We start from the raw sequence: 20,455 nt of genomic DNA on the forward strand, positions 1-20,455 counted from the left end.
ATTCCACAAGATGCTGGTCCAAGAAGCCTATCCCCAGCTTAGAAGGAATCCACCCTTCTTGTAGTGGTTTTAGGAATCCAACTATGATACCATCCCACAACTACTACATGCTCACAAATCTACGCCCACACCCCAGAGCCGTTTACATTTCTCTTACTTTACTACTTTCTTTATTCCCACCTCCTATGCTCTGATCATATCCTCTTCATTAGCTATATAATAACCTAAGTACTGCAGGCTTTCACATCTGTCTATGGCCCCTTCAGATGTTAAATCAATGGCATGACTGGGATCAGAGGAATTGCATGCCCCATTCCAAACACTGTGCCTCCGGCCATGTCAGATGAGATTATCAACCCTTAGCACTGGACAACCCCATATCCAGTTCAAAACCCTGGACTGTCCACAGTCAGGGCCAACAATCATACTATTCCAGCCTCAGTCCTGGGATAGCCCCAGGTCTGGCAGTGCTACATATTCAATTTATAGTGGCATACAAATGCACCAAAACAATGTTGTACATATTCTGTGGAATATCTTTGTGGCTGGCTTGCCACTTTATGGCACCATAAATTAGCTGTGTGTGCACTGTTGTTAGTATTTATGGCATGATTACTTTAATTGTATCATAAACATATCATGTGTTGGAGCCCTATGTGTGCATCTGTGTTTGCCAGGAGTCCATCTAACACTCATCTTCCCTTAGCCTCTGAAATAATTAAAAATGAATTGATCAATGTTCAGGCTTGTAGTTTCTAAACACTGATTTTTTCAAAACATTTGGATAAAAAAATCATTCATTTCCGTTTGGGCAAGTTTTGCAAATTTATCTGTTGGGGGGGTTCATTCTGCACCTTTTCTTTTACATTTTATGTTGTCCCATTAAAATGGTAAAATTTATCAGGGAATGAAAATGGCATGCCTATCTGTAGAACAAGAGACCATAGGACCACTACAGCATATTCTGTCCATTGAATGCCTCCCATGTCTGACCTCCAAACATCAATCCAAAGTACTCTGCAGCAGCAGGCCAGCTGACTTCCCTGCAGTGCTCTGTACGAAAATGTTATCACTATCTCATTGTTCAGCAGTTTGGCAAATCCATCTTATGTATTGTTCTCAATGGGTTATGGTGGAAGGCAGTACAAATGTTATCAGTTTCATTTTCAAGCAAACAACAGCCTAGCTGACAATACTCCCATTTCAGACATATCAAACTGTTTCATTTAAAGTTCCACGTTACAGATGCTTTTCATTTATCAAAGGGTAATGAATTTGTTCCACACACGTTTGTGAGACATCTGTTCTTATATCTGACAGGAACTCCATTCTCACATTCTCCTCTGCTCAGAATGGCTGTTAGCTGTCATTTCATTTTATGCATTTTCATTTTTAGAGTGTAAAACAGGTCCCAAAACCCATTAAGCTTTAAAAAATATACAAAAAATAAGTTCAATAAAGTACCTCTGAGTCAGAAACATTGCCATTCAATGCCTCAATATTGGGGTCCCTCCAGTCCTCAGTGATTGATGGGATGTAGTTATCCGTTAGAGCATCCCAAACCCTAAAAACAGAAAGAGCTTTAATAAGTGACAGTCACCCCAGTCTAATAAAGGAAGGGTTATCTCATAAAAAGAATGTTCTCATACTTGTTCTATTCAAAACAGACCTGAAATATTGTCTCTTATAGACTAGAATCTAGTAAATTCTTGACTGTATTTTAGATAAAATAAACAAACAGAGGTTCCTTAGTTTCTTAATGTCTATTTTGCAGACTTTGGATAATTTTATTTTCAGAAAACTTCCAAGTTTTTTAATACTAAAGAGACCACAAAGAAGATGGAAATTCCAGTTCACTAAGCATGGCATTGTATTTTCCTTTGTGCATCTAAATGGCAGCTTTTTAGTCACATAAGTAACAATTTTGGCACTTACGTCTAGGGAGCAACACTATTTATTACCCCTGCAGTGGGGACATGTGGATTGGCCATGGGCAAACACTGTGCTGGCAGGGCATGTACACACACTGATTCTGGAAGCATATCTGTGAGTCCAGATGATGTAAATGGCCAAAAACCCATGACTACAGAAGGAACAAGGAGGACAATGCTCTTTGCTTTAATCCCCAGACCTGAGTGTTTAGGGAACTAACATAAAAAGCACGAGCTAGGTTCTAGGCTCTTCATGTCCAGAGAGTTTTGAACTTGTGCCTCATTGATTTTCCACAATGTTTAATACACAAAGCTCCCTGCAATAAAAATGGACTCCATTTGGACAGTTGCAGCTGGATCTTTATTAAGAGCACTGCTTACCACCATGCTAGGTTCAGAATTATTGTTCCCTAAGCAGAGAACAGTTCTGCAAGAATGGTTTGCAAGCAGTTTGCTGGAACAAAGAGGAAGAAAAAGAGGAGTCAGGTACCAGATCCTGCTCGTGAAAGGTAAGTGAACTATGTCTGCCTGTGGGTTTGCTGAGTGTTCAGTTGGTTGTTTGGGCCATGCACTCTGAGCAGCTGCTGGTGCTGCTTGCTGAATGATTGCTTCCTGTGTCTGACAAAGCAAGCCCAGGCTCAGGAGAGAACAAATGAGGACCTCCTAAGTGACCAGGGAAGAGCTAACAGGGAATTTGCAAGCAGTCTGAAATTCAGTTTGCCACTTCACCTCTTTGAAGAGAAGCTTTCAAAGAAAGTTGTTCCTTTAACCTAGGTATTTAGCTGAAATAACTGAGCAGTTAGATCAATACTTAACTCCCTTGTTTAATATTTAGCTGCAATTATGGAAGAATACAGTTACAAAGAAGGTTGATCCATTAGTTTAAAGTTTGTAGTCTAAGAGAACCCATAAATAAAAACCTTCTTAAAAGAGCAGACTAAGTTTTAACACTAAAAAAAAAATTCAGATAGAAGTCCAGCAGCAGGGTGGGGGCTATCCAGTTTATTGTATTAAGTGCACCTGTCCCAGGGACATAGTTCAGATATGTGTATCCAGTGGAAGGAGCGCCTCACTCTGAGGCTAGGGACAGACATTAAAAAAGCCTGAGCCTGAATGTATTCACAGATTCATAGATTCACATCAATATTTGCAGGCTAGTCTAACCTGGCTAAGTTGAACCAATTTGCAACCACACAGACATTCCTTCTGGACAGAAGAAACGCAGGCACATTCCTGCAGTGGTTCAGGCAAGAAGCTGGCAGGGCGCTACAGCAGCCCTCCATTCCATTCTATAGTGCTGAGCTGGGGGCATGCAGTGCATGCATCTATTGATGATACTGAGCTTTTCATTCTTCCCCATACTGTCTGCAAACCTGACAGGGCTGCAAACCAGCAAGGGGCTGATAAAACCTGCAGTGATAACACAGTGTTTATCAGCCCATCAACAAAACAAAAGCCTCTCTCATTAGGTTCAAGCTCTTCTTAAACAACTTTTTCCAAGGAAGGAACAGAGGGACGTTACCAGCTGACCTGTTGATTAGCTCCAAAAAGCCCTAAGAGGACACTGTTCTGTCTGCCTGTCCCAGTGGAATTGGAGACACACACACACACAGACACCCCTCAGCAGTAGCTAGCATACCACATGCCTAGGGTCCATGGGCAGGGGTCCATGCTGTAGGAGATGAGACGAGGGAGGGGAGAATCCCTGCTTGAGCAGCAGGCAGCAAAGGAAGTCAAGAAGACCCCGCTGTGCCTGCAGTCTTCTCCGGAGCTCTGGCTAGGGAGGAGAGGGATGGTGGCAGCCTGTAGGGCTGTGTGAAATTTCACTAGGTGTTTTGTTCTGAAGCTGTTTTGATGCATTTTGAGCTTGAAACAGAGAAATCAAAACAAAACAAAAGGCTTCGAAATGGATTCAAAACAAAACAAGGACACTCAAAACATTTCAAAATTTTCAAAATGTTTTGAGTTTCCAAGCCAGGCTTACTTGGCTTTAGTGCCAGTTCCAAGTGGCAGAGGCAGCCTCTTGTCACCTGGTACACAGATTGGGGGTTTGCACCCCCGGGAGGGCTGCGGGGCTGGGCTGGACTCCTCCCAGGGGTGTGAGCCCTGGGATCTGCACGTCAGATGACAGGAGGCTGCTGCTGCCACAGCAATCTTCCTTGGCACTGGATGTGGGCTTCACCCAGTGCTGATCCTAGGCAACAGCCTGAACTTCCTCTCAACCAACACAGATCTGGGGGCTTACACCCCTGGGAGGAGTCTGGCACAGCCTGGCAGCCCTTTCAGGAGTGTGAGCCCCCAGATCTGTACCACAAGGAGAGGCGGCTCAGGCTGCTTGTCCCACCTGGGACTGGCACCCCCCGCTTGCCTCCCTGCTTAGCTACAGCCCCCCCCCACACACCCTCCGCCCAGCTGCAGCCCCCTGTGCACCTCCCAGCTGGCTGCAGACCCCTGCATGCGCACCACCCAGCTGCAGCCCCCCTTGTGCCCTCCACCTGGCTGCAGCCCCCTGCCCAGCTACAGCCCCGCTACAGCTGGGTGCAAAGGTAGTAGATCTAGCAAGATGTATAGGCAGGCTGCTAGATAGCGCTGGGGAGGAACTGCTGGTTATGGTCCATGTGGGTACCAACAATATGGGAAACTGTAACAGAGAAGTCCTGAAAGCTAAATTTAGGGTGGCTAGGTAGGAGGTTGAAATCCAGAATCTCTATGGTAGCATTCTCTGAAATGCTTTCACTGCCATGTGCAGGGCTAAGTAAATAGATAGAGGACATGTCTACATGAGATGCTGACAGCTCAGTAGCCTGATTTTACTGTGCAGTAGTGTTTCATCGCAAAAACCATGGCAAGACGCTATTTCAGAGTACTATTAGGTCACTGCGCAATATCATCAGAAAAAAGGTGTTCACCAGCACTACTGTGCAGTAACTCAGGTTATTGTGCATTTATTTAGTACTTGTTTATACAAGTACTACATAAATGTCCAGTAACCGTTGCACAGTAGGATCTTGTGTAGAGACAGTCATAGATCCAGAATCTCAATGAGGGGGCCAAGAAAATGGTATAAGAAGGAGGAGTTTAGGTTTATTAGGAACTGAAGGATTTTTGGAACAGAGGTAGCCTGGGCAGGAGGGATGGTCTCTACCTGAACCAAAATGGTACCAAATTTCTGTCATGTAACATTAAAAAGGTGGAAGAGCAGCTTTTAAACTAAAAACTGGGGGAAAGGCAACTGGTACAGAACAGCACATAGTTCAGACTGACACACCTTGTAGGGGTGAAACTATAGATAATGGGGATAAGAAACTGAGAGAGAGTACTCAGGTGAAGCACAGAGAAGACCAGCATAAACAAAGAGATTTGCTGAGTAAAAGGTCACACACAAGAAGCCAACCAGGCAACAAGAAAAAAGTATTAAGTGCTTTTATACTAATACCAGAAATCTAAGATCCAAGACAGGGGGACTTGAATGCTTAGCAGTAAATAACAATATTGACATAATAGGTATCTTAGAAACATGGTGGAATGAGGAAAATCAATGGGATGCTATAATATCAGGATACAAACTATACAAGAATGCTAGGACAGGTCAACCTGATGGGAGAATAGCATTCTACATCAAAGTCTACATTGAATCAAATAGGATAGATTTTTCAACTGATAACATAGGTACCATAGAATCTCTGTAGATAGAAATTCCATGTTGCATTGGGGGAAAAAATATGTCTGAGGATATGCTATCAACCCTGAGACCAGGACAGCAGCAGCAAGCTGAAAATGCTAAAGGAGTTGAGAAGGGCTGTAAAATCAAAAAACAGTAATAATGGGAGACATCCATTATTCATAGATTTCATAGATTTCATAGACATTAGGGCTGGAAGGGACCTCGGGAGATCATCGAGTCCAGCCCCCTGCCCAAAGGGCAGGAAGTCAGCTGGGGTCATAGGATCCCAGCAAGATAAGCATCCAATTTACTCTTGAAGGTGTTCAATGTAGGTGCTTGAACCACCTCCGCTGGCAGACTGTTCCAGACCATGGGGGCTCGGACAGTAAAGAAATTCTTCCTTATGTCCAGCCTGAAATGGTCTTGCAGGAGTTTGTGACCGTTCGACCTCGTCATCCCTTGGGGCGCTCTGGTGAACAAACATTCCCCCAGATCCTGGTGGTCACCCCTGATAAACTTATAGGTGGCCATCAGATCACCCCTGAGCCTGCGCTTTTCCAGGCTAAAGAGTCCCATGTCTCTCAGCCTGTCATCGTAAGATCTGTTTTCCTGACCTCTGATCATGCGCGTGGCTCTCCTCTGGACTCTTTCAAGCTTCTCCACATCCTTTTTGAATTGTGGAGCCCAAAACTGGACGCAGTACTCCAGCTGCGGCCTCACCAAGACCGAGTACAAGGGGAGAATGATGTCATGGGATTTGCTCGAGAAGCGTCTATGGATGCAAGCCAGCGTTTTGGTTGCTTTACTAGCCGCAGCATCGCATTGCAGGCTCATGTTCATCTTATGGTCAATGACGACCCCCAAGTCTCTTTCTTCTGTAGTGCTATCCAACGTAGCACTGCCAAGCCTATAAGGAAGCTGCAGGTTTTTCCTCCCAAGGTGGAAAACCTTGCATTTTTCGGTGTTAAACACCATCAGGTTCTCGTCCGCCCATTTGCTGAGCTTGTCCAGGTCAGCCTGGATCACCCGCCTATCTTCTGGCGTGGATGCTTTGCCCCAAAGTTTGGTGTCATCGGCGAACTTGGCCAGTCCGCTCCTGACTCCAATGTCCACATCGTTAATGAAGATGTTGAACAGTATGGGTCCCAGGACAGAGCCTTGAGGGACCCCACTGGTCACAGGGCACCACGATGAGTGACTGCCATCGATTACAACCCTCTGGGTCCGACCACGGAGCCAGTTTCCCAGCCAGCACATCGTGGTGGAGCCAAGGCCACAACTGGCCAGTTTGGCCAAGAGGTGATCATGGGATACCAGATAAAAGGCTTTTTTGAAGTCAAGATATATGACATCAATCTCTTCTCCCTTGTCCAGGTGATAGGTCATCTGGTCATAGAAGGAAATGAGATTGGTCAAACAAGACCTACCCGCAACAAACCCGTGCTGGCTATCCCTTAGGATGTTAGCCTGGGCCAGTCCTTCAAGGATGGCCTCCTTAATAAACTTTTCTAAGATCTTCCCCAGGATAGAAGTCAGGCTAATGGGCCTGTAGTTAGCCGGATCCACTCTCCTCCCTTTCTTGAAGATCGGCACCACATTGGCCTTCTTCTAGTCTTCGGGCACTACACCAGAGCGCCAGGAGTTTTCAAAGATCCGTGCCAGGGGCTGGGCTATGATGCTCGCCAGCTCCTTGAGTACCCTGGGGTGCAGATTGTCAGGGCCGGCTGACTTGAAGGTATCCAGCTTCTCAAGGTGTTCCTTCACGAGGTCAGCATTGATGGAGGGTAGGGGATCCCCATCACCCGGATCTCCCTGTCCCATAGCAGGCATGGGCGTCCCATGGGACTGATGAAAGACTGACGCAAAGTACCTATTTAATAGGTTGGCTTTTTCCTGGGCGTCAGTTGTCAGTTGCCCCATCTGGTTTAGCAGGGGTCCAACATTGCCCTTGCTTTTCTTCCGGCTCCCCACATATCTGAAAAAGGACTTTTTGTTGTCCTTGATGCTTGAAGCTAGTTGGAGTTCAGTTGCAGCCTTGGCTTTCCTGGTTTGCTCCCTGCAGGACCGGACCAGTGCAGAATAATTCTCCTTGGAGGTGAATCCCATCCTCCATCCTTTGTAGGCTTTCCTTTTTAGCCGCAGGAGGTCCACTAGGTCCCTGGAGAGCCAGGGGGGCTGCTGTGCCTTCTTGCTGCCTTTCCTCCGTGTTGGAATAGATTTAGCTTGTGCATTGAGGATCGCTTCCTTGAGAAGCAACCACTCTTCTTGAACTCCCATGTCCCTGGGGTCATGGTCCCTGAGGGCCTGACCGACAAGCCTCTTGAGCTTGTCAAAGTCAGCTTTTCTGAAGTCAAGGACTTCTGTGTTGCTGACTTGCCAGCTTTACGGCGGATGGTGAAGGTGATCAGCTCGTGGTCGCTGTCACCCAGCTTCCCATTGATCACTACATCGCCGATTAGGTCGTCCCCCATAGCCAGTACCAGGTCGAGCAGCGCTTTGCCTCTCGTTGGCCCATAGACTTCTTGAGTCAGGTAGAGGTCATCCACGCACGAGAGAAAGCTTTGCAACCGCTCGGATTTTGCTGAGTGATCTTCCCACGAGATGTCCGGGTAATTGAAGTCGCCCATGACAACCAAGGTCCTGGAGCAAGCGGCCTCAGTCAGTTCCCGGGCGAACTCCTGGTCAAGCTCAGGACTTTGAGTGGGAGGTCTGTAGTAGACTCCCACCGTTGTGTCCCCTGTGCCGTTTTTCCCATGAATTTTTACCCAGAGGGTCTCTAGCTGTCCATGCTGGTCACCAACATCAGCTTGGAGGGACATGTAGCTTTCCTTCACATAGAGAGCTACACCCCCGCCCCTTTTGTCAACACGATCCCTCCTGTACAGGGTATAGCCCTCTATACCCGTGGTCCAGTCATGGGTGGAGTCCCACCAGGTCTCCGTTATCCCAATGACATCATAATTCTTTGCACTGAGCAGGAGGACAAGCTCCTTCTGCTTGTTACCCAGGCTCCTGGCATTAGTGTACAGGCAGGCAAGTGTCCCCTTAGGGGCTCTTGCCTTGCCCACAGATTGTGGCAGGGCTGGGGCAGGGGTGGGGTCCCTTAAGTGCCTTGGTCTGCTGGCTTTGCAAGGATCGCTCAGTGGGCCAGCAGTGGCAGTAGTCCCCCCCTATTTATTCACAAATAAACTGGGTCAATTTAACCTCAAGCTCGGATGCAGAGAGCAAATTTCTTGACATTATAAAAGATTGCTTTCTGGAGCAATTAGTCCTGTAATCTATAAGAGGAAAGGCCATACTTGGCCAAGTAGTGCACAGGATATTGTACAAAGGGTAAGTGTTACTGAGCTGCCCTGCAACAGAAATCATGATGCAACTGAGAGTGACAATCATGCAAAAGAGGAGACAAAAAAAAAATCTATCACAGCAGCTTTTAAAAAGGGAAACTACCAAAATTAGGAAGCTAGGTAGACTAAAGTTAAAAGGGGTCCTAAAGGAGATGAAAAACTTGCAGGTAGTAGGGGAATTGCTTAAAAACATCATATTGGAGGCACAGAGCAAATGCATATCATAAAAAAAGAAGGAAAATAGACTATGGTTTAATGCAGAGACAGGCAAAATACAGCCTGCAGATTGAACCTGGCCCTTCAAGGAATTTAGTTCAGCCCACAGAAAATGCTTTGGCCCCACTCAATGCTTTCTACTTAGAAGCTCTGCTTCCTGCAGTCTCTACTGCATCTGATAAAGTGCTGCTGCAGAGGATGGAGGGAACTGTCTGACAACCTGACCTGTTGTTTCAGGATGTCTGCTGCTTACCCAAAGCCTGGATCTGAAATGTTACGGAGGGACTACCCAGGCTCATCCAGCCCCATGCTGCTCATCCATGTGGGCACCAATGATACTGCCAGGGGAGACCCTGAGTGTATCAAAAGTGACTACAGGGTCCATAGAATCAATGAGTCGGAAGGGACCTAGACAGATCATCGAGTCCGACCCCCTGCCATTGGCAGGAAGGAGCACTGGGGGTGGCAGGGGTCATAAGACCCCAGCCAGGTGCCTATTCAGTCTCCTCTTGAAGATTTCCAGGGAAAGTGAGAGCACCACCTCTCTGGGAAGCCTATTCCAGGCTCTGGCCACCCTTACAGGGAAGTAGTTCTTCCTAATATCTAACCTAAACCTCTCCTCCCTCAGCTTGTGGCCATTGTTCCTGGTGACTCCAAGGGGGGCCCTGGTGAACAGACTTTCCCTGAGTCCCTGCTGCTGGGCCCTGATAAAGTTGTAGGCAGCCACAAGATCCCCCTCAGCCTCTTCTTGCGGAGATTGAAGAGATTCAGGTCCCTCAGCCTCTCCTCATAGGGCTGGCCACGGAGGCCCTCAACCATTCGAATGGCCTCCTCTGGACCCTCTCCAGGTTCTCCACGTCCTTCTTGAAGTGCAGCGCCCAGAACTGGACACAGTACTCCAGCTGCAGCCTGACCAGCACCGCACAGAGGGGGAGCAAGACCTCTGGACCTGTTAGTAATGCCCCTGTTGATGTATGACAGGGTGAGGTTGGCTCTACCTATTGCTTCATCGCATTGGCGACTCATATTCATCCTGGAGTCAATCCTGACCCCAAGTTCTCTCTCTGCCTCTGTGCTGCTGAGAGGGTCAGCCCCTAACCTATAACCATAATGCTGGTTCCCTCTCCCCAGGTGCAGCACCCTGCACTTGTCCTTGTTGAACCACATCCTGTTCAGATCCGCCCACTTCTCCAACCTATCCAGGTCTGCCTGGATGTGGTCCCTGCCTGCCGGTGTATTCACTTTACCCCACAGCTTGGTGTCATCAGCGAACTTGAACAGGGTGCTCTCCACACCCTCGTCCAGATCGCTAATGAAGACGTTGAACAGCACTGGTCCAAGGACCAATCCCTGGGGGACTCCACTGCCTACACCCTCCCAGGTCGACATTGACCCGTCCACCACCACCCTCTGGGTTCGCCCCTGGAGCCAGTTTGCCACCCATGTGACTGTGCATTCATCAGTGCCACAGTCCCTCAGCTTGCCCACCAGAATTGGGTAGGACACTGTGTCAAAGGCCTTCTGGAAGTCCAAGAAGATGACATCAACTTCCTCCTTCCCATCTAAGCTCTTTGTTACCTGGTCATAGAATGAAACCAAGTTAGTCAGGCAGGATCGGCCTGGCACAAACCCATGTTGGTTACCCCTCAACATCACTTCCCCTGCAGGGCTCTCACAAATGTGGCCTTTTTCAAAGACCTTCCCCAGGACAGAAGTGAGGCTGACTGGCCTGTAGTTACCAGGCTCTTCCTTCCTCCCCATCTTAAAAATAGGGACCACATTGGCCCTTTTCCAGTCCTCAGGGACTTGGCCCGAGCACCAGGAGTCCTCGAACAGCCATGCCAATGGCTCGGCAATGACACCAGCCAATTCCTTCAGCACCCACGGATGAAGGTCATCCAGGCCTGCTGACTTGGACACATCTAAGCCCTCCAGGTAGTCCTTAACTAGGTCTGAACAAACAGTCAGGGGACTCGCATCCTTCCCGGACCTCTCTACGCTATCACCCAAGAGCACCCCATTATCAGTGGACAGGAACACAGAGGCAAAGAACTTGTGGAAGAGTTCTGCCTTCTCTTGCGCCTGTCACCAACTGCCCTGGCCTGCCTCGTAGGGTTCCAATGTTACCCCAAGACTTCTTCTTGCAACCTATCTACTTAAAGAAGGACTTTTCATTATCCTTAATCCCAGAAGCTAATCTAAGCTCCAGTACTGCTTTAGCCTTCCTCACCAAATCCCTACAAGCTCGGATCAGGGAGGTGTACTCCTCCTTTGTCCCTTCCCCCTGCTTCCACTGCCAGTACACTTTTTTCTTTGCCTTCAGACCAGCCTGGATATCCGCGCTTAGCCATGAAAGTTTCTTGGGCCCTCTTCCTGCCTTCCTGCGCAGAGGAATCGCGTCCTGCTGCGCTTCAAGGATAGCTTCCTTGAGGAAGGACCACCTTTTCTGGACCCCCATACTAGCGACCCCTTGGGCTCCGAGTGCCTCCCTGACCACTGCCCTGAGCACATCAAAGTTGGCTTTCCTAAAGTCAAGCATTTGCGCTGTGCTAGTTACCCTCCCCATCTTTCTCTGAATAGCAAACTGGATCATTTCATGATCACTGTCCCCTAGCCTCCCTTGTACTAGTACCTGCCCCACCAGGTCATCCCCAGAGGCTAACACCAGATCCAGTATGGTGTTTTCCCTAGTGGGGATGGGACGAGTACCTCCTGCATGAGGTGTAGGTCCTGTACGTATGTCAGGAACCTTCGTGAGTGGCTAGACCTGGCCGACTGCTCCTCCCAGTTGATGTCAGGGTAATTCATATCACCCATGACCACAACATCCTTTGCATGCACAGCCTCCCCCAGCTACCTGGAGAATTCCAGATCCAGCTCTTCCTCCTGATGTGGTGGCCTGTAGTAAACCCCTACCACCAGATCCCTCTCCTCCCACCCTCCTTGAAGTTTGACCCACAGGGTCTCAGTTAAGTCTTCCTCTGGTCCTATTTGGAAGGTAGAACTGGTATACTGTTCCCTAACAGTATATACCCAGGGTTCTGGGTACAAAGGTGAGGGCATGAACAACACATGCCCCTGGAGGCTGAAAGGGCACAGCGAAAATCCCCAGGTGGCAGTGTGGGCGACAGGGGCGTGGCAGTGGTGAGCTCCCGCAGGCTGCTGCAGCAGTGTCAGCAGTGGGAAGGGGATGGCGAGCGCCAACCAATGGTCGGCGACCACCCACAGATGCCACCGGTGGTGTCGGCGGGGGGGGAAGAGTGGGGGTGGGGGAGCGACGACCTTTGCAGAGGACGCACCACCAATCTCAGGGGGTGCATGTGAACCCACATGCACCCCTTATACATCACCAATGGGAGGGGAGGTCAGTCCTGGGCCGGTTTTGTTCAATGCCTTCATCATAAATAAGGCATAGAGTGCACCCTCACCAAGTTTCCACATGACACCAAGCTGGCCCACCCGGAATAGTAGACACACTGCAGGATACGGCCAGACTTCAGAGTGACCTTGACAAATTGGAGGATTGGGCCAAAAGGAATTTCATGAGCTTCAACAGGAACAAGTGCAAAGCCCTGCATTTAGAATAGACCAACCCCATGCACCAGTAAAGGCTGGGAGCTGACTGACTGGGCAGCAGCTCTGCAGAAAAGGACCTAGGGGTTACCGTGGACAATAAGCTAAATATAAGCCAGCAGTGTGCCCTTATTGCCAAGAAGCCTACTGGCATACTGGGCTGCATTGGTAGGCGTGTTGCCAGTAGAAGTGATTATTCTCCTGTATTCAGCACTGCTGAGGCTACATCTGGAGTACTGTGTTCAGTTTTGCCCCCCCCCCCCAGGAAAGGATGTGGACAAATTGGAGCGAGTCCAGTGAAGGATAACAAAAATGGTGAGGGGTCTGGGACACATGACTTATGAGAAGAGGCAGAGGGAACTAGTCTTATTTTGTCTAGAGAAGACAAGACTGAGTGTGTGTGTGTGGGGGTGTTAATAGCAGCCTTCAACTATCTGAAGGAGGGGTCAAAAGAGGATAGATCTAGACTGTTCTCAGTGGTGACAGATGACAGAACAAGGAACAACTGTCTCAGGTTGCACCAACAGAAGTTTTGCTTAGATATTAGGAAGTATTTTCTCACTAGGAGGGTAGTAAAACACTGAAACAAGTTACCCAGAGAGGTGGTGCAATCTCCATACTCGGAGGTTTTCAAGACCCAGGTAGACACGGCTTTGGCTGGGATGATCTAGTTGGGAATGGTCCTGCTTTGACCTCCTGAGGTCCCTTTCAACCCTAATTGTCTATGATTCTATGAAAAAGATAGGGAAGGATACAAACAGGTCACACTACATTTACAAACAGGAATGCCAACGGATCTGTCTCAACCTTTTCCCAAAAATGTACTGGGATCTCGTGAGGTTGCAGCACTATCTTCTGTTGTTTATCTCCATGCTTTTTCCACACTTCACACTCGTCTATATGTGCCCTCAACTTGGAATTCATGCACGACTATTAGACACATTCATAAGCACACTGCAGGCGTTCCTCTATTCCCAGGCAAGAAGCATGTATTCTTTTCATGGTATCCTGTCTTAAATTGGCAGGGATTACTTCTCTATCACCTTTAAACAAAATTCCATCTTGTGCACAAAGCTGGTCGCTAACCTGGCAATAGAGAATGACTTCCTGGGGCACTTGTTCCTTGTGGCCTGGCCCCACCATGAGCTACAATTCATATCACAGTGTGTAGCTGTTTGTCCAATTCTGTGCTCTTGCATGTTGCCTGGAGAGTCCCTTTAGAGATACATAAGTATTGTAGTGCGTTAATAGATTTGATCTCCTGTTCAATGGAACCACATGGTATACTCTGGAAGGTAGGTTTTGCTCAGAATATCTGCTAGTAGTGACTCCCTGGGACAATATCTGATATCATCACGTTAAAGTCTCAGTAGTATACATTACAGTTGCTTTGATGCGCTCAGGAGTGGTTTCATAGTGCTTCCCAGTGGCTTGTGATCAGAAAATCACATTCATCTTTTGTCTAAAGGTGAACTGAAGAGCACAGCCAGGAGTTCCTTTTCATTTGAGTGTACCCACTTCCTGTATCTGTCAGGGCCTAGCTAGTAAATACTATGGGTTTCTGCATGAATGGTGCTCCAACGCCTTCTGAGGTGTTACATTGTAGTTGTATTTGCTCTGTTGGGTTATAATACTTCAGGACTAGTGCTTCACTTATGGGTTTCTTTGTTCTTTCAAATACCTACTCCTGGGCTTCTGGCCAGGCCCATGCTGGATCCTTGTACATTAGCTATATCAAATGTTTGCAACCCTCTGACAAAGTACACAGAATCTGGAGAGACAGCCATGTCTATACATCACTGGATTCTCTTCAAATCTTTTGGTCTGGACATTTCTTTAACAGCTTTCAGTATCTCAGAGTCTGACTGGACTCCTGCCAAGGTAAAAAAGTGTCCAATGTAGGGCACCTCTGTTCTCCTCAATTTCAACTTGTCTGAGTTCAACTTAATATTCTGCACCTCTTTAGGAGCTGTTGCAGCTTAGCCTCATAGTCCTGGATAGCTTCTACCTCACTGTCTCCTTCCCCAACAATAAGGTTATCTGCTATAATTCTTATTCAGTCCAGTGTCTGATTCAGTTTGCACTGGACCACTGCACTTCTGGTGTAAGACTGATCCCCAAGGGGTTCTGTACAATTGGTACCCAATGGTATCTCCCAAAGGGCTTTGTAAAGGGTGTCAGATGGCCTGAAGGCTCATCTAGCTTAATATTCCAAAATCCTTTTTTAAAATCACAAACCACGAACGCTTTTGCCCAAGATAGTTCAATGAATAATATGCAATGAATAATAACTTATTTTCAATGTCCTGTTAAAAAGTTTTAGATCTATACCCATCCTCATTTTCCAGATTTTTTTTCTTACCATTACAAGGCTGCTGATTCACTTGATACTTATTTCTATGTGTTTAATAATACCCCTAGTCTGGCATTTTAGTTTCTCTCCGAGTAGCTCCATCAGGGCTAGTGGTACTCTGCATTTCAGCAGTCAAACAGGCTGAACTTGTGAGTTTGTTTCTAACTTGAGTTTACCCTCTAAGTGCCTATCTCCTTTAAATATGTATTGTACTTTGTTAAAACATCTGACAAGGACCACGCTCTGCTTCCTCCTTCCTGTCTCAAGTGCTGCACTGAATTCAAATCCATGGCTTGCACTCTTCAACTGCCTAACAGTGAAAGGCACTCGTCAGGCACTTGACCACTATGAATTCCAGGAAGTATTGTTTTCTGTTCCATGGATTTTTTAATTAATAATCTACATTTACCTACTGGTTGTAGAGGTTTTATTATACTTCACCATTATCTGCTCACATGCGTCAAATCTAAAATTACTGCTGAGCAGTTTTGTGAGGATTACATTGCATCTGGCTCTGTGATCAATCTGGAATATGACTGGTTGCTGTCCCATTAACATAGTTGCAAATATGATAAATGGTTTTATAGCAGCTTCCTTCTATAATTTCTGTATATTCAGAGCATTTGGCTCTGCTAAACTCACTGAGACCTCATCTTTCTTATTAAAAAAATCAGCCTCCTCCCCTACTGCATGTACTGTTGCTTTGTTTTGACTGTCCTTGTTCTAAATCTGGGATAAAAATGGCTCTGTTTCCACTGCTCAGGCATCTTTCCTGAAAAGCTAGGCATCTGGCTTTCTGTTTTTGCTGTTTCCCACTGGCCCTTGGGGACTGCAGTCTCAGTTGGACTATCTTTGCTCTGTCCCCTGAGTTCCTTTAAATATTCCTGTGTGCTCCTGCTCCAACTATTGTTTTGATTCTTTCCTTAAATAATTTAGCTGCTGTTGAAATTTAGATGACCACTTCTTCAGCATCAAATCAGCCTCTCCCAACAATCTCTCTCAGATTAGGATCAGATGTCCCACAAATAATTCTGTCTCTAATAAGGGAGTCTGTTATGCTTCCAAAATTATATGTGGATGTCAAAGTTTTCAGTTCTCTGATTATTGATTTCTTCTTATGGATCTTAATTCTGGTTTTAAAAAGCCCCATTATCTTACCAGCCTTATCTCTTCTGTAGTCAAAATACCCTTCAAAAGCCTTCATCAACTATTCTAATGTATTGGGTCCTTCAGGTAAAAGTGTTGCCCTTCTCTGCCCTTTATCCGAAGCACATAATGGAAAATATTTACTTCATTTTCTCATCCATGCCTGACATGGTCAGATGTATGTACAAATCAGTTCTTCCTTCCACTGCTTCCACACTGCTGCTAGGTTCTTTGTGGTGGCATTCATATATACAAGGGGTCTGAGATCCTCGATGCTGTTTGCTTTCTTTGCTGCTTAGCTGTTGTTTTAAAAGCCAAACTCTGCTCTCTCTGCTGCACTTCTCAGCAGCTGTTGCCACCATGTTTTATGCACAGACTTCTGTGCAGTAAAAAACTGACTATGTTCGGACTGTCATAGCTGGATCTTTACAAATACTGCTTGCAGCCATGTTGTGTACTTGGACTCAGAACTGCTGTCTGTCTAAGCACATGGAGTTTCCTGAAAGCTGCATGCTGTCACCCTCCAAATCCTCCTTCTGACAACTCCAGTTCTGGGAAATATGCAATGCTAGAAATTCTGGTGAAAGGAGGAGCATAGATACATTCCTCCCCTGTAGACAAAGCAGCCAATTTGGGGCTGAGCTCTGGCCTCAGGAAAATGCAGGGACAGTAGTCACTGGGGTGACATTGGTCATGGGAACACGCAAGAGGCAACAGCTGCTCCAGTTCTGGTCTCCAGGTAGGAGTTCAGCAAAGCATAGAGGCCTTCATTCTTGTGTAAGAAACTCTTGTGCAATACAGAGCTTCCTCATCAGAACTGGGTGATCTTTCTCATGGCTCTGCCAGGTTTCCTTCATACAAAACCGTATGCATGCCCACACACTTCACAGCTTCAAGCAGGAGAGTGGTATTTCTACTGCTAAAAATATAAAGCGTGCCCATAACCCTAGATTAGAATTCAGGAAAAAGTCCTTACTGCAGAACAATGAGGCAGTGGAATAGACTGCCCAGGGAAGTTGTAAATTCTCCTTTTTGGAGCAGTTTCCAGAGGCGGCAAGATAAACATTTGATAAGGATGACTTAGGAACTGATATTCCTGCATTTGTGCAGGGGGTGGACCAGAGGACCTTTGAGATCGAACCCTATAGTTCTTTGCTTATTATTATTCCCATTTTATAGGGGGAGAATCTAAGGCTCAGAACAGTAAAAGTGACCTCCTCAAAGTTACTCATCAGCACAGAGCTGGGTTTTCTGTTTGCCGTGGAAAAATACAGCAAAAGACAGATTTTTGCCTTTAAAGGAGAAAATCCCAGGAAACAGGTGATGCATGGGAGGTTGGGAAGGGGGAACAGATGATTCATTGAAGTGGGGCACATGCCCTCTCCCCTTCCCCCAATTTTTGGACCCGCAGTGGAACATGGGGCTGCAGTCTGGCCAAACCAGCTCCAGGCAGGAGCCAACTCCATGATTCAGCAGGTAGGACCCAATGTGGGAAGCAGCACTGTGTGGCCATAGCCACCAAGGTAAGGTGCCCCCTGCCCAGCCATCAGCAGCAGGGGACACATTTCCACACTACCATTGCCATGCCTCATCTTGGCAGCCATGGTGGTGTGGCACACTCTCTTGTGCCAGGTCCTGTCTGCTGGGCCACAGAGGTGGCTTCTGCCTGGACCTGGTCCAGCCAGGCTGCAGCCCCATGCCTCATTGTGGGCACAGAAATTGGTGGGGGCACATGCCCTCCCCTGCCCCCAATGCATTTGCCTATGCCCCCGACCCCAATGCACCACGTATGCTCACAACCTCCTTCCCCCCACACACCCTATTCCCCACACATCTACCCCCTTCCTTACACACTGGGGGGATGGGGCCTGGAGGTAGGGGAGGCATGTTGGGAGTGAGGCACACTGGCAGGGCCAGGGGGCTGCAAGTCAGGAGTGAGGGGCACTGGCAGGACTGGGGGGAGGAGGGCGTAGCTTGGCAGTGCGGGGCAGTGGCATGGGCAAGGTCAGAACACTGACATATCAGGGCTGCTCAGTGCACAAAAAGCAGCAAGTAATGATAGCCACAGCTGGTCCCACCTACTAGTGAGCAAAGGGGGTAGAAGGAGCTCTGATTTTCAGTGGTAATAAAAACAAAATCAAATGCCAAATTATATAGGCATTTAGATTTGATTTGATTATAATGATTGAGGCACTGGTAGGTTTCCAAATTGTTTTAAAATTGTAAATATATATATGTAAAATAAAATGTATGTCCATCTGTCTGTATGTACGCTCACTTATAACTTGAGAATGCTGGTCCTATCTATTCTAAACCTTTCAAAATCATTGGCTAGCACCTGGTGAAAATTCTAGGTGGGTTATTTTTCACTTGACCCTTCTGGGGGATTCCAGTGTCTGGGATTACTTTGCTTCTCATATAACACATTGGTACCATTCCATTTTTGATGCAGTGAATTCAGTTCAACAGTCATTATTATAAAACTAGTGAATGCCCATCAAGAATGACGATGGAGATGGAGAGGATGGAGGCAGGGGGGCAAGGCCAGCGCCATGCCACCACCACCCTGCGCTGCCATCGTGTCCAAGGTGCAGGGCTGGGGGAGTCGAGGCGAGCAGTGCTGGCCTTGCCTCCCCACTCCATCCCTGCTGTCCCTGCTGTCATGGCAGTGCTCCATCCCTGCCATCATCCCCCCCTGTGCTCTGTGTCTGGCCCCGCGCCACGCCACCCCCCTCCACTGTCCCCACCGTCATGGTGGTGCTCTGGCCCCGCCATCATTCTTGACGGGCAATTCGCTTCATGTGCAGCACTGACTGGAGCCATGCCCCACTGGGAGCCACGCCCCACAAGAGTGTTATGGACAGACAGACAGATGCACAGACAAAACACAAACAAATTGACTAAGCCCTTTATATACAGATGTAACAGACTGCCGATGTGGGCTCACCAGATTGGCTTGAGATACTTACCTTGGGCTAGAAACAGTGCAGGTGAACTCTGAGAAACCCCAAGGGTGTAGCAGGAGAGCCCTGCCCTGTGGAAAAGGAGAAGCCAATTGGAAGAAGGGGTTTTCAATCCCCTCATTTGCATGGAAGGGGAATGGCTGGGGTTGGGGGCCCGCCACCCTGAGTCCTGGTTGGCCGGTTTGCAAGTCAGGGGGGACTGCCAGCGGGGATAAAAGCAGCAGCCGAACTGGCATGAGGGCTGCTGACAGTGACTCCAGGGAACGATGCAGGAGGCCTAAGAAGAGCTGGGGTGAGCTGACCCAGCAGAGGGAGCCTCGAAGGCCCTGGGAGAAGAAGGCAGCGGCAGCTGCCCGTGCCTCCAGCCCTGCAGCAGAGAGGGAGCAGCAGCCAGGGCTTGGGGCAGAGAGCTGGTGCCCCAAGGCCCCATCACAGTATGCTGGATGTGCCAGGCATCCCAGAGGCTAGGGGTGGCAGTCAGCCCCCCACTCCACTGCGGAGAAGAGGCAACATCCAGGAGTGTAGGCAGCATCGTTATCCGAAGCAAGGAGCTAGTCTAGTGAGTTGAAGGAACCCCTTACCTTCCCTGGGGAAGCAGGACAGCAGCAGGCAAGGCACTTGGGATCCTGAGGAGCAGCAGAAAATCAGGGTGAGGGTCCCTGCGAGCTCAGGGCGCAGGCTAGCACTTGGAGCAGAATCGGTGAGCCACAAGGCATGTGGGGCACCCAGCCAGTCATCTGGAGCAAGGGTTTAGAGCAATGACCCCTGGGAGCTGCCTGTGCTGCTGACTCTCTGCCACTGACTGCCTCAGAGGGGACTCAGTCCTGTCCCTTATTCTGCAGCTGACTGTCATCAGATGGAGGCCCAAAGCTTTGTGCTTGGGTCATGCTGATTGCTGCAGGAACCTACTTTGTTGCTTGCCTTTTTGGTTGCCACAGAGGGTCACCCTTCAGCTTCTTTGTGGGGTTGGGGTTTGGTACAATTTGATTGCTGCAGACCAGAAGAGCTTAACCTGTTGCAGTCTGTCACTTATTGGGAAGCCTGTTGGAGCTGTAGGGAGTGACCACCTTACTTCCTTGTGGTAGCATCTCAGCAGTGGCTGAAAGTTGCAAGTTGCCCTACCTGTGGTTCTTGAGTCAAGGATTGACTAATACATTCTGATTTGTTTTGTAATTCTGGTTATGCCATTTAAAATCACTTGTAAATAACCTTTCCTATTATTCCTGTTTTGTAAATAAAGTGTAAATAGTTAAATAAGTTAA

The 20,455-nt window shown here is 47.8% G+C and overlaps 1 protein-coding gene across 13 annotated transcripts in view; it reads right to left on the minus strand.

Annotated features, from left to right (window-relative positions):
* Nucleotides 1-20,455, minus strand: part of FEZ1 (fasciculation and elongation protein zeta 1) — a 194,317-nt gene that overhangs the window by 130,516 nt on the left and 43,346 nt on the right. For all 13 annotated transcript variants that reach the window (XR_016439097.1, XR_016439093.1, XR_016439096.1 and 10 more), the window contains one exon: nt 1,465-1,564. Coding sequence is in view for 5 of the 13 variants with exons in the window: in XM_090026795.1 (XP_089882921.1) it covers nt 1,465-1,564 (100 nt within the window). In the remaining 8 variants the exon portion in view is untranslated. The remainder of the gene's footprint in view (nt 1-1,464; nt 1,565-20,455) is intronic.

Source organism: Crocodylus siamensis, chromosome 14 (genome assembly GCF_052110815.1).
Source record: "Crocodylus siamensis isolate JL-2025a chromosome 14, ASM5211081v1, whole genome shotgun sequence".
Classification (NCBI taxonomy): Eukaryota; Metazoa; Chordata; order Crocodylia; family Crocodylidae; genus Crocodylus; species Crocodylus siamensis.